At 45.3% G+C, this 13,686-nt stretch overlaps 2 protein-coding genes across 2 annotated transcripts; both read left to right on the top strand.

Moving 5' to 3' along the window:
- The first annotated feature begins 5,012 nt into the window (after positions 1-5,012).
- LOC123071304 (coatomer subunit delta-3) lies at positions 5,013-11,407 on the top strand. The gene is made up of 12 exons (XM_044494832.1): positions 5,013-5,156; positions 6,194-6,253; positions 6,470-6,509; positions 6,937-7,160; positions 7,447-7,689; positions 7,769-7,892; positions 8,515-8,825; positions 9,227-9,413; positions 9,523-9,676; positions 10,182-10,244; positions 10,344-10,440; positions 11,080-11,407. Exons 2-12 carry the CDS (start codon positions 6,251-6,253, stop codon positions 11,164-11,166), a joined length of 1,533 nt encoding a protein of 510 aa, XP_044350767.1. The 5' UTR covers positions 5,013-5,156; positions 6,194-6,250; the 3' UTR covers positions 11,167-11,407.
- Positions 11,408-11,613: 206 nt separating this feature from the next.
- On the top strand, positions 11,614-13,320 carry LOC123071307 (ATP-dependent Clp protease adapter protein CLPS2, chloroplastic). The gene is made up of 4 exons (XM_044494835.1): positions 11,614-12,430; positions 12,543-12,641; positions 12,770-12,879; positions 13,073-13,320. The coding sequence occupies exons 1-4, from the start codon at positions 12,217-12,219 to the stop codon at positions 13,154-13,156; spliced, it is 507 nt and encodes a 168-aa protein (XP_044350770.1). The 5' UTR covers positions 11,614-12,216; the 3' UTR covers positions 13,157-13,320.
- Positions 13,321-13,686: the final 366 nt, after the last annotated feature.

The raw sequence follows: 13,686 nt of genomic DNA, 5'->3' as shown, positions 1-13,686 counted from the left end.
GCTACTCCACCGGCTTCTGTTCAACCACCCCTCCACCGTCTACTGTTCATCCAGCCCTCCAAGGGGTCGTCCTATTCATCCAGAGGCAACGCCACGGGGTCCTGCATCCAACCCCCACCACACACTGTTCATCCCCCCCCCCCCCCCGCAACGCTCACTGTTCATCCACTCGACCGGCTTCAGTTAGTAGCAGTAGCAAAGGAATCGCTCGATCAGGTTCAGTTAACAGCCATCGATCGATCGCTCGGGTTCAGTAACGCGTAGCCTGCAGTGCAATCGCTCGGGTTCAGTTAGAGCCCAACGCCTCGCTCGGGTTCAGTTAGAGCCAACGCCTCGCAAACACGCGTGTACGTGTACGAGAGAAACGCGCATCGCTCGACCCCCGACCGCCCACCGTAACCGGGAACTCCTCGAAATTTTCCTCGCCCTCGCTTCTACCACGGTTTTTTCCGTCATGGACGGCCCAAAGAATGTCATGCAGCTGCGTCTCCGGCCCGCCTAGGACGAAAAGCCTATTTTCTGTCATGATTTTTATCATAGAAGTAGGAGCTCACCACATCTATGATGATACCAGGTTTTGTCACAATTATCGTCATAGAAGTGTCATATGTATGACAGAAAAAAATTTCGTTCGGCCCAAAATGTCACGGATATGTCTTTTTTTTGTAGTGCAAAAGCGCTACGCTCCCCGGCAACGGCGCCAGTAAAGAGTCTTGATGACCCACAAGTATAGGGGATATATCGTAGTCCTTTCGATAAGTAAGAGTGTCGAACCAAATGAGGAGCAGAAGGAAATGACAAGCGGTTTTCAGTAAGGTTTTCTCTGCAAGCACTGGAATTGTAGGTAACAGATAGTTTTGTGATAAGATAAATTGTAACGAGTAACAAGCAATGAAAGTAAATAAAGTGCAGCAAGGTGGCCCAATCCTTTTTGTAGTAAAGGACAAGCCTGGATAATTTCTTATAATGAGAAAAGAGCTCCCGAGGACACATGGGAATTATCGTCAAGCTAGTTTTCATCACGCTCATATGATTTGCGTTCGGTACTTTGATAATTTGATATGTGGGTGGACCGGTGCTTGGGTACTGCCCTTACTTGGACAAGCATCCCACTTATGATTAACCCCTATTGCAAGCATCCGCAACTACAAAAGAAGTATTAAGGTAAACCTAAGCACATCATTAAACATATGGATCCAAATCAGCCCCTTACGAAGCAACACATAAACTAGGGTTTAAGCTTCTGTCACTCTAGCAACCCATCATCTACTTATTACTTCCCAATGCCTTCCTCTAGGCCCAAATAATGGTGAAGTGTCATGTATTCGACGTTCACATAACACCACTAGAGGAAAGACAACATACATCTCATCAAAATATCGAACGAATACAAAATTCACATGACTACTAATAGCAAGACTTCACCCATGTACTCAGGAACAAACGTAACTACTCACAAAGCATATTAATGTTCATAATCAGAGGAGTAATAATATGCATTAAGGATCTGAACATATGATCTTCCACCAAGTAAACCAATTAGCATCAACTACAAGGAGTAATCAACACTACTAGCAACCCACAGGTACCAATTTGTGGTTTTGATACAAAATTGGATACAAGAGATGAACTAGGGTTTTGAGAGGAGATGGTGTTGGTGAAGATGTTGATGGAGATTGACCCCCTCCCGATGAGAGGATCGTTGGTGATGACGATGGTGATGATTTCCCCCTCCCGAAGGGAAGTTTCCCCGGCAGGATAGCTCTGCCGGAGCTCTAGATTGGTTCCGCCAAGGTTCCGCCTCGTGGCGGCGGAGTTTCGTCCCGTAAGCTTGCCTCTGATTTTTTTCAGGGTAAAAGCCTTCATATAGTAGAAGATGGACACCGAAGGGACACCAGGGGGCCCAAGAGACAGGGGGAGCGCCCAGTAGGGGTGGGCGCGCCCCCACTCTCTTGGCCAGGGTGTGGGCCCCCTCTGGTGTTTCTTTCGCTCAATAATTCTTATTAATTCCAAAACTGGCTTCCGTGGAGTTTCAGGATTTTTGGAGCAGTGCAGAATATGTTTCCAATGTTTGCTCCTTTTCCAGCCAGAATTTCAGCTGCCGGCATTCCCCCTCTTCATGGTAAACCTTGTAAAATAAGAGAGAATAGCCATAAGTATTGAGATATAATGTGTAATAACATCCCATAATGCAATAAATATTGATATAAAAGCATGATGCAAAATGGACGTATCAGTCACGCCCATGAACGCTTACTTGATACAGAATGCGTCAAATATGAAATTCCGGGAATTCCTACAATATTAGCGTTATTTAGGGGATAAAGCCAAAATTTATTGATCAAATACCACAGAAAATGAAATACATATCAGATAATTATGAACACCTACTCAGCCCTCTAAGATCAAATACAATAAGCTTATGTAAGTAGGCTATAAGAGTTGAAATATTATTTTTCTGCTGACATGGAAGGAAGAGAAGAAGCGAGAGAATGAGAGCCGGCTATAGGATAAGAGCCCGCTGCAACACGTGCTCCTAGGCACTATGTGAGAGTAAGAGGTGGACCATGTATTAACTAAGTGGCACATCTTTCTATCTAGCTATTGTATTTGCTGGCTATAAGAGCATCTCCACCCGTGCCCCCAGGACGCCCCCAGGAGCCTTTTTTTAGCACCGGCGACATATAAATGCCCCAGCCGTGCCCCCATGAACTCACTTCTCACCGGATTAAGCAAAAAACATAGCTGACGCACGCAAGCCAAACCCAGGAAGCCGGGGGCACCTGGGGGCGCCGGCGCTTAACTTTAGTTGCAAAAGGCCCACTGCCAGCCTCTCTAGTCTCTCTCTCCTGGCCAGGCCCACCACGTGCCTCCCCTGCTGTTGCCCGCCCCCACTCGTCCGCTTTGTGGCGCGTCTCCCCCGCTGCCCCCTACCGGTCCGCCGCGCGCTGCCGTCTGCTCGCACGTCTCTCCTCTCCGTCACCGAAGGGCCACCCACGCCAAGCCGCCCGGCCGCCTCAGCCGCGCCGCCGGCACGACAGGCGCTCCGTCCTCCCTGGCCATGCCTCGCGCGCATGGCGCCTTCCTGCTGCAGCTGCTGGACTTGTGCACCACCGAGGTCGCCGCCGAGCTTAAGTACCAGCAGGTGGGCACGGAGGCCGTCGACGTGCTCGTAGAGCCGGTCGGGCATCCCCAGTCCCTCGCCGATGGCCATGAAGGGCACGCCGTCGTACTCCATCCACTGCGCCTGCCGGCTCGAAGCAGTGCCGCCACACATTGCCGTTCTTGATGCGACCGCGACCAGGGTGCGCGCCGGTGCGTGCGGGGCGCGAGGCACTCGGTGCAGCGGCAGCAACCAGGCAGAGCAGCAGAGCTGCAACGACAATGATAGGGAAGTAGGGGAGGAGTTCGGCAGCGGCGTACCTGCCCTCCGCCGCAGGGCTTCGGCGAGGCAGTCGCGTACTTGGCCTCCGCAGGGCTCCGGCGAGGTAGCCGCATACTTGGCCTCCGCCGCCAGGAACGGACGCGCTTGAGCTCTTCTTCGATGCCGCCGGGTCCCGCACCTCTTCTGCATCAGGTGCATGACCCCTCTCAATCTCGGACGAGCTCAGCTCGGCCAGCGACGCGTCCCGGTCCCCTCGCAGAGCGTGGCCACCACCTCCACCTCCCGCGCTAGCTCCGGGTCGACGCCGCCGGCGACGTCCATCACCGGCCCCACTGCGAACGCTCCATGGCGCAACGCTGTGAGCGGTCTTCATCTCTGGCTCCGCGCCGTCGAGGGTCTCGGCCATGGCGTCGAGCGACCACCCAAGCTCGTCAACGGAGTACCCGAGCAGCTTGATGCAGTCGCTCGCCAGGGACGCCATCTCCTCGCGCGCGTGGTTGGACAGGGGTGCCAGGCCGGCGACGGCCCCAACGACGCTCACGGCCTCGCTTGGGGAGTTGGGGGTGGAAACGGTTGGAGATTCTTTCATCCCCAGGCCAAAGTTTTCGCCGGCAGCCCCCAAGCGACGGAAAAAATGCCTCCTGGGGGCTCAACGGCTGGAGATGCTCTAAGATTGGCTATAGATAACATGACAACAGCATATAGCCATCAACTTTTTTTGAGACATCATATAGCCATCAACTGAATGTACTATTAACCATGCTCTAAAGCGGGGGAGCTCCTAATAAGCGCTGTATGCGCCAGATCTAGAACTGGCGCCCGCAGCAGCTCAGTTTTGGGCCGGCCCATCTACAAGAGCTGGGCGCTCGCCTGCTCCTAGCGCTCGACTCGCGCTGCACTCTAGCGCTTGACTAGTTGACTGGTCAACCGTTGATTTTAAAAAAAAATCACAAAAATCGGAAATTTCGATAATTCCAAAAGGTTCACGGAGTTTGAAAAAGTTCATCCAAATTTGAAAAGAGTTCACCAAATTTAAAATCAAATTTCAAAAAGGTTTAAACCACTTTGAAAAAAGTTCATGTTTTTGAAAAAAATTCATGGTTTTCGAAAAAAGTTCATCGAATTTGAAAAAAGTTCATCGATTGAAAAAAGTTCATAAAAATTCAAAAAAAGTTCATCGTTTTTGAATAAAAGTTCATCGTTTTTAAAAAAGTTCATCGTTTTCAAAAAAAGTTCATGAAATTTGGGAAACAGTTCATCGGTTTTTTTAACAAAAAAATTATAAAAGGAAAGAAAAGAAAACTCGAATAAAATCGTCCTCGAAAATGAGCAGCGAAACAGTGAAAACCCGGTTTTGGGAAGCTTCTAGAAGCTTCCCAAAACCAGGGGATCCCTGACTGTAGAGTAAAAGGAAAAAAAACGCTTAGAACGCACAAGTCCTTAGAAATCGAAGAAACCGGCGCCTGCAGCGCTAAATAGGATATGCCCTAAAGCGGTCATTACCAAAACCTTGAGCTTTACACGTAAGAAAAAGAACTTGGGCTTTCTCCAATACTGGTCTCAGGCCCAGCTCAGTAGGCGTCGGCCCATGCGTGTTGTCGTTAGCCAGGAGGAAACCGGCGTGCGAAGGAACTCTCCTTCTCTCTCAGAAAAAAAAAACCCGAAGGAACTTCTCCTCCTACATAAAAACGGACCTTCCTCGTCGTGCTCCGCCGGTCCGTTCTGTCCTCCTCCGTCCCTCCCTCCATAGCTCGCGCCTCGCGGATCTCAGGTACGGCGCAACTCCTCTCTCTCCCGCACCCCGCCTTCGTCATGTCACTATCACGCCCTCCGCAACCGGCCTACCTCTGCGCCCACTAGGGTTTGCTCTGCTCTGCCTCCCGCCGGATACCTCGGGGCGCGCCAGGATCCGATTGATCACGAGTCGTGCCCCCTACGCGCTCACCAGCCTTCTCGCCCGCGTTCCCAGATCCGTGAATCTGTAATCCTTTTTCGCGAGGCATTGTTCGTGTCTAACTGTTCGTGAATCTGTGATCAGTCTGGGTTCAGACGGTCGGTGCGTGGAGCGGCTGCAGCTTGCGGTTATCAGTTTGGATCTGTAGTAAACTCCAATAGCGGCTCATAGTTAGTAGTGTCAGTAATAGTTGGGTTCTGAGATAACGCGTTTGAAGATGTCAATTCGGTTCTGGGATGGCAATCCGGATGTCAAATTAGCCGTTGCCATATAAGTAGTCTGCCGGGCCTATGTACATTATGCTCGACTTGTTTGGATAGTTTAGCTCGAGGGTCTTAGAATTTTTTTAACGTGATCTGATGTTGTTTGAGTAGGGATATCTGATCATAGTGTTTAATCTGCATCTGCATCACAGTGAATGCTTTAGGATAGTGTTATTTTAACTGACGTCTACCGGTTACCTACTTATGTGGACATTACTTTTGAAATTCATAAAATATGGTATTGGTCTGGGAAAATGTCTGAATTCACTTGTATTCTAATGATTACCTTCATGTAGATGTTCCCTCGTCTTTCTGTTTTTGCGCTTTACTTATGGCTGCCTCGTGATTTGTTGTCAAATGCACCTGTATCTCATTAATATACATTAACATACTGTATTTGTTCTGGCACGGGCAAAACTTAAGTAGCAGAATATTTTGTGAAATCCTATTTGATATGTGCATAAAACATTTATTTCTTGGCCATACTCTTTGTATATGAGTGGCTGTAGATTTGCGGTTCTCACTGCTTTCAGGTTCCAACTATCTTGCATGCCTTTTTTCTGTGAGAAATAATTAGCCTCTCTCTTGCAGTTCTATAACTTGTCAACTTGGCTTTGGTAATTCCTGGGACTGACGGAACCACTGAAAATGGTAACGACTGATTGTTTCCAATTGTTGTCCTGCAACGTTTTACTGTTTTATTCCAGATATATTATTATATTATAAACTTACTTAACTCTCGGCATTCAGACACGCATCACAGTGAAATACTGTGCTTTATTTTAGTTCATTAATTCTAAGTAGTAATGATATTTTTTCCCTAGTACTACTCAGAAGAAATAACTGTTTCTTTTTATATGCACTCAGGTGGTTCTGGCAGCTTCTATAATATCAAAGTCTGGAAAGGGTGAGTGTGTTTGAAACGCAGTTACTAAATTCCTTCTATTGAACCATGAGTTGGTTACGAGATCTTATGGGTTTCAGCTCTAGCCTACCCCAACTTGTTTGGGATTAAAGGTTTTGTTGTTGTTGTTGTTTTTGTTGTTGTACTAAAGTCCTTTTATTGATTCTTATATGAGATATATCCTCTTTTAATAATATTTTCAAGAAAAAACGAAAATGCAGCCTAATCTTAGTAGCTGTAGGCATATATAAAAATTTGTCATCCATTGTTGTATGGATGAGTAGAGTTGTTTAAAACAGCAGCTCTGAAACGGCCTTTCTACTTCAGTGTTGTTCAGTAAATCTACGATTTATGTTTTTCTTAGTGTATGTTTGTATCTACAGTTGTATACTATATATGATATGATATTGTTTATTTACTTGAACTGCAGCACTTGCTTCAAGGCAATATGTTGACATGTCTCGGATAAGGATCGAGGGACTGCTTGCAGCATTTCCAAAGTTGGTTGGAACTGGAAAGCAACATACTTATGTTGAGACGGAAAATGTCCGTTATGTTTATCAACCAATTGAAGAGCTGTATCTGCTACTCATCACAAATAAGCAGAGCAACATCCTTGAAGATCTGGACACACTGAGGCTGCTCTCCAAAATTGTATCCTACTTTCAATCATGTTATATTCCTGTTGTCAAAAGCTAGGTTGTTGCAATTTTAAAAAGGAAAGATTGTGCCCACAAAAGAAAAGAAGAAGATGTAGCTAACTCAAAAAAAAAACCCTAAATGCTAGCAACTCGATATCAAACTTATTGGAACAAAAACCAACTCAATGATCATATGTCAGTAGACTGTTACCATCTGTTTTTTTTCTCTTAAAACCTAGTTATATAATTGGTTTTTATATGAATCAATGTTGCAATGATTTCCTTGAACATCTATAAAGGTACCTGAATATTCCCCTTCTTTGGACGAAGAGGGTGTCTGCAAGGCCGCATTCCAACTTATATTTGCTTTTGACGAAGCCATTTCTCTTGGAAACAAGGAAAATGTAACTGTTCCACAAATTAAACAATATTGCGAAATGGAGAGCCATGAAGAGAAGCTGCACAAGCTGATCATGCAAAGCAAGATAAATGACACTAACGATCTCATGAGGAGAAAAGTTACTGAGATTGAGAAAAACAAGGTTTGTCCTACATATTACTCAAACAAGAAACATGTTCTTAGTTTAGGCGTTACAAGGGATATTTTGCTGGACTGTGCAGATTGATAGAGGCAAGACTGGGGAAGGATTTGCTCCAACAAGAACTCCAAATAACTTTAATGACATGAACATTAGAGGTGGTCCAGGGTCAGAGATCGATCGTATATTTACTGACAAGACAAAAGGTTTGTACTAAGAAAAATGCATGTTGTGTGGAAACAGAAGCCTATGTATTAGTAACATATTTGTTCTCTTTTACCACTAATGGTAATATTTATTCAATTTGTAGTATCGTTAACTTGCAGTAAATTTGTGCATAAATAATTGATGGTGTATTGGATGGAATCTGGATGATCACAGTATCATACGCTTACATTCCCCTAGGACACTTCTAACATGAATCATCCGTGGAACATGATAATTATTAGCCGGTTCTCATTATGCTTTACCCTATTCATTTTATCAGGCATTTGCATGGAGTATATTTACTTTTGCAGTAGGTGACTTGTTCATGAATTAAAAGATGTAACTATCTGTTGCGTCAGTAAGTAAATTATCATCTTAGTTTGAACGTTATGACAAGTTCTGATTCACAACCAATTAACAAGGGAAAAAGTAGAGCAGTTGCAAGAAAGAAATATCTTCGTTCACATATTTCACACAATTTGCTGAGACTTGTATGACTTCAAATAGTAAGGCATTCTTTTATGGTGATGTGTGGTTAGAGGAGAGATGAGGCAACCAATGTGTGAGTATGGATTTGGCTTTGGCTATTATTTGTGTTAACTGCTAGGTGCATTTATACAGGGCGATCATCTGCTCCTTCTCCTGCTCCCAGTAAAATGCCTGGTGGAATGAAATTAAGTAAAGCTCACAAGCCAAATCAGTTCCTGGAGTCTTTGAAAGCTGAAGGAGAAGTTATTCTGGAGGATACTCAACTAAGCACAATTAAGTCAAGGTCATCATCATCTATTCCACCAAGTGATCCTATCACAGTGACCATTGAAGAGAAGTTGAATGTCACAGTTAAAAGGGATGGCGGAGTTACTAATTTTGATGTTCAAGGAACCCTTGCTCTCCAAATTCTTAATGACACTGATGGTTATATCCAGTTGCAGGTCATTTTCTATGTCTGAGTTCTGGTTCTTTACATTCTCATACGACTCATTCACTTGGAACATTCAGACTATTAAGCAATGCAATCTGTTAATTCAGTTTTGCATAAATCTTCTGTTCATGTGTATTTATAGTAGTGGGTCACACTGTTTTGTACAGTCCTCACTCAGTATCCATTGGTGCGACTAATGAAATGGTCTGTTAGATCACTCATAGGACACAATAACCAAACTTCCATATATAACTCAGCATTGTCCTATCTTACACTATGAATTTTTGAAACAGGAAAAGTGATCATAATTTTATTGTAGCAACATGAGTAGCTGCTTTTTTGGTTAACAGCACGTTTGAAATTACTTCAATTTTAATTTGGAGATACGATTTTTTCCTACATTTGGTACAGATTGAGAACCAAGATGCACCTGGACTTAGCTTCAGGACGCACCCTAATATTGACAAACAGCTGTTCAACGGCCAGAAAATTGTTGGGGCAAGAGATCCAACCAGGCCTTTCCCCAGTGGTCAGAATGAAACACCCCTGGTGAAATGGAGAATCGAGGGGTTGACTGAGTCTTCTCTGCCATTGACAGGTATACTGCAACTGTTTGCTTTTAGTAGCTTGCTGGTTTGTACTTGCGTAACCTGTTTTTGCCAATTCCAGTGGTTTGTACTAGCGTAACCTGTTTTTGCCAATTCCAGTCACTTGCTGGCCTTCAACATCTGGAAATACAACTGTCGTGAACATCGAATATGAAGCTTCAGACATGTTTGATTTGCACAATGTTATCGTCTCCATCCCTCTGCCCGCACTTAGGGATGCTCCAAGTGTAAAACAGATAGATGGAGAATGGAGGTAATGCTCTAACTTCCTCATCTTCTCTTAAATACCCTGCTAAAATGTGCCCAGCATGTGCACAAACCAAGAAACACTAAATGTGGGACACATTTCCATGCACACACACTTGTTAAATGACATGCTACAACCACTTCCAGAACATATTAAGGGCATAGAGTGGAAATATGGCAATAACTATGCTCTTGATTCACACAAGACTCACTGTGAAGACACCTGAGTCCGAGGACAGTTTATAGTCAAACGGTAGTAATTTGATGTATATTTAGGCTGTATTTAACATGGCTCAGTATTTCATTTTATGTAGTATAATAAATTAAGCAGCTATAAAAACAAGTGATTCAATTTATTCCACATTAAAAAGTGATTTACTTGGATGATAATTTCTCCAGGTCACCCATCCATTCATTCCTCTTTAAAATGGTTTATTTATGCAAGTTTCTCCCGATTGTCCATCTAGTTAGTTCTTACCTGCACTCACAGTCTTGTTTCTTTATTTATCCAGGTATGACTCAAGAGACTCTGTGTTGGAATGGTCTGTTATGCTTATCGATCAATCCAACCGAAGGTACATGAAGTATATTTTCTCAGTAGTGTTACTTCTATCATGCAGTTTGTTCCCATGGTGTTGATAAGACTTGTCTTCTATTTATTTTTTCATTTGCAGTGGTTCCATGGAGTTCTCGGTTCCCGCTGCTGATCCATCGACATTTTTTCCCATCTCCGTTGGATTTTCTGCATCAAATACATTTAGTAGCATGAAGGTTTGTTATATTACTTGTTTACATGCATACTTGCATCTTCCCCTGCTTCGCTCTAGTGACTCTAGAACTGGAATTTGAGTGTGGAATTTGCTTGCATGGTTGTCTGGCTGTATCGCATCATTTAACTTGCATTAAGGCTTGGTTGAATATTCATTGTCTCTACAGTACGTACAACCTCACAGAATTTTCCAGTATAATGTTAGACAGTGAACAGTCTTACCTGCGTAGAGTTTGTATGTTTTGCTTTCTTGACTTTCCTTTCCATGTGGCAAGCAGGAGGATGTCTTCTTACTGGCTTTTATGGTATTTTGATCTACTCTGCTTTGCAATTAATATTTCCAGACACATTTCAGATTTCTTTACCCTTGCCTCATCATTTCTTTAGGAGCAGCACTTTGGAAAATGAATAAACCAAACAAAGTTTATAGTAGGTCTCTAGTCGTAAAGTGATGCTGGAAACATTTTATTTATGGTCTTTGTGATATTTCTTACTGTTTACTCGATGACACTGCACCACATCGTTCCAGAAACATAGTCTCCCGTGCCATTCTGCTTGGGCTCAGTTAATCCATTTGTCTAGGCTCGATGTTTCTCCTTGAATCTGTAATTCTTATGGTTTCCTGCAAATTCTGGTTTCAGGTTACTGCCATCCTTCCATTGCAGGGAGGTAGTTCAAAATATTCACAGCAGGTTCGATTGGTCACTGCTAACTATCAGGTGGTCTGAGGCCGTTTGTTCTGGTCAAGTGATTGCGCGTGTCTGGAGTATATAGGAACTTTTTGGTTTTTGGTCATGACTTGTTGAGCCGTTGCGACATCATGTTTCGGTTCAAGAGTTTCAGGGGATATAGAGGATAAAAAGCTGGTATACGGAAATGCATTTTTGTACTTCTATTATATTGTAAATTGTTGAATGGAAATATATTTCGTCCCTTGCCCTTTTTCTGCTGCTACAAGGTTGTTGAATATCATCCACTAGTATGATTTTTTTTTGTGGTTGCTTGTGGGTATAGTATTCTTTCATCTTTTCTCTGAATCTTAGGGCCTCTTTGATTCATAGGATTGGGAATAGGAAAAATATAGGATTGGGATGTCATGCTCATCTTCATCCTATAGGATTCTTTCAAAGAGTTTTGAGTGAATGGAAAAATTCTTGTAGGATTCAATCCTTTGAATCAAACAGCAACATAGGAAAGAATCCTAAGGATTATAATCCTTAAAAAAAATACTATGTAAATCCTTTGAATCAAAGGATATTTCTCAAGAAACACAAATGCAATTTGCTCATGGTTGGTTCTGGATCCTTACCGGCGTTTGGTTTCTATCGCTTCTGGAACGCTCCAGCAAGACCCGTTCGCTGCCAGAAAACAAGATGTGTGGTCTTTGCCAGCCAATGCGGTGTGTGGCGACCTTGGGGGATTGTTCCAGATGCGCGTTTGCAATTCGTACAGTTGTAGCACCGCTTGTCCCTTTCCGCTCCTTTTGCCTAGGACTCGTAGCTAAAACTGCATCTCGCTATTTGTTATCTGTATGGCTTAGGAGAGAGGAAGAATTCACCACGAATAGCAAACCGCAAACACGAAATTCCTGGCATTTTGGCACTTTCTTTGCTGAACCCTGAATAAATCCTAGCACCGTCGTTACTCACGGCACACGCTCCCCATCCTTTGCTCGTCTCCCTTGCACGAAGCCCCGATCTAACGCACGCGGCTGCGTGGTGAACACAAAGCCCCGGTCTGACACGAAAATCTCGTCGCCGCAGCATACTGACGTCCCCATGGCGATCAGCAGCAGAGCAGCAGCCTGTGCCGCGCTCACCTTCCCGAGCACCGCCGCCGCCGCGCCACCCTCGAGCGTCTCCGTGAACCCGAGAGCTCAGCCAAGGAAGGCGATGGCAGCCGTGGCGCGCGCGACCAGGGCTGGCGGCGCGGTGCTGGACCCGCCGGCCTTCGACCAGTCCCAGCTCGACACCCTTCCCCCAGCACAAGAAGGTGCGCATTCAGCAACAACGCCGAACCAAAACCAAATCATCGTTTTGAGCTCTCCATTTCTGATGCTCGGTGCGCCGATATTGCTATATTGCGTTTGTGTCGTTGCATGCAGGAGGAGACACGGGGAGGCTCAAGGACCGGAAGGGCACCGGCAGCGGCGACAGCTACAAGGTGCTGCTCCTAGACGACCCGCGCCACACCGAGAAGCACGGTAGGTATCTTATTTTTTTCTCCTCCTTCTCGATCGATCCCGGTAGTTGACTAGTGGTGGAATGAATGGACCGATGAAGCAATCCGTCTTTCCTTACCACCGGGTGTGTCTGTGCGTGTGCTGTTCAGTGGAGACGGCGTTGCCGCAGGTGGTGCCGTCCGTGACGGCCGAGGCGGCGCGGCAGCTCTTCCACGAGTCCCGGCAGAAAGGCGCCGCGATGGTCATCGTCGCCGTCAAGGTACTACCACACGCATGCCCGCACGCCTCCGTTTTAAATTTCAGTTGAGCCAAGACTTGGAGGACACTCTTTAACTTGTTTCCCTTTCTCCTTATATATTATGGGGGTAGGGTATGGCTTAGATATAGTGGTGGTAGTACTAGCTTTTTGGGGATATTTTAATTTAAGAGATACTCTCATGATGGCTGAACAGGAGCATGCCGAGTTCTACGCGCAGATGATGGTTCGCCACGGGCTCCGATCTGCCATCGAGCCCGAATCCGACATGGCAGCTTAACTTAACCGTGTTTTCAGAGACAAGAGCACCTGCCCGGCGCTGGGTTTTGGAGGACCGGAGGCAATTTCAGCTAGTGCTAGTATGTAAGCTCTGAGCATTTATGTAATCACATGTAACATCAAGTAAGTGAAACCAACGAGATTCAGACATAGAAGCTCCGAGCACATTTTTCCATGGCGTTTCACGTCTGCCAGCCAGCGCATCGAAATGCATGGTTCTGTCCAGTGACGCCAGCCACACATCCCATCATGCGATTTTCTGGGTGAAGGTAGTGCTTTAAACGCTCTTATAGTATTTTTTCATGAAGGGAGTAACATTAAGTAAGTGAAGCCAAAGAGAATCAGAGAAGTGACTGTGCGCACAGAATCCTGCCAGCCAGCCAGCACGTCGAAATGGGCTGAGCTAGCGTATCATACTTGCATTCTTGAGTCTTGGGTGCCTGGTATGTCGACACGTCGGTCAGGACTAGGACCAGAGCTTTGCATAGGGCCTGCGCGCGCACGCAGGCGACATCATTCCGTTCCGTGGCG

This window comes from Triticum aestivum, chromosome 3B (assembly GCF_018294505.1).
Source record: "Triticum aestivum cultivar Chinese Spring chromosome 3B, IWGSC CS RefSeq v2.1, whole genome shotgun sequence".
Classification (NCBI taxonomy): domain Eukaryota; kingdom Viridiplantae; phylum Streptophyta; class Magnoliopsida; order Poales; family Poaceae; genus Triticum; species Triticum aestivum.
Note: the sequence above shows the minus strand (reverse complement) of the source record. Positions and strands in the feature narration are given on the sequence as shown.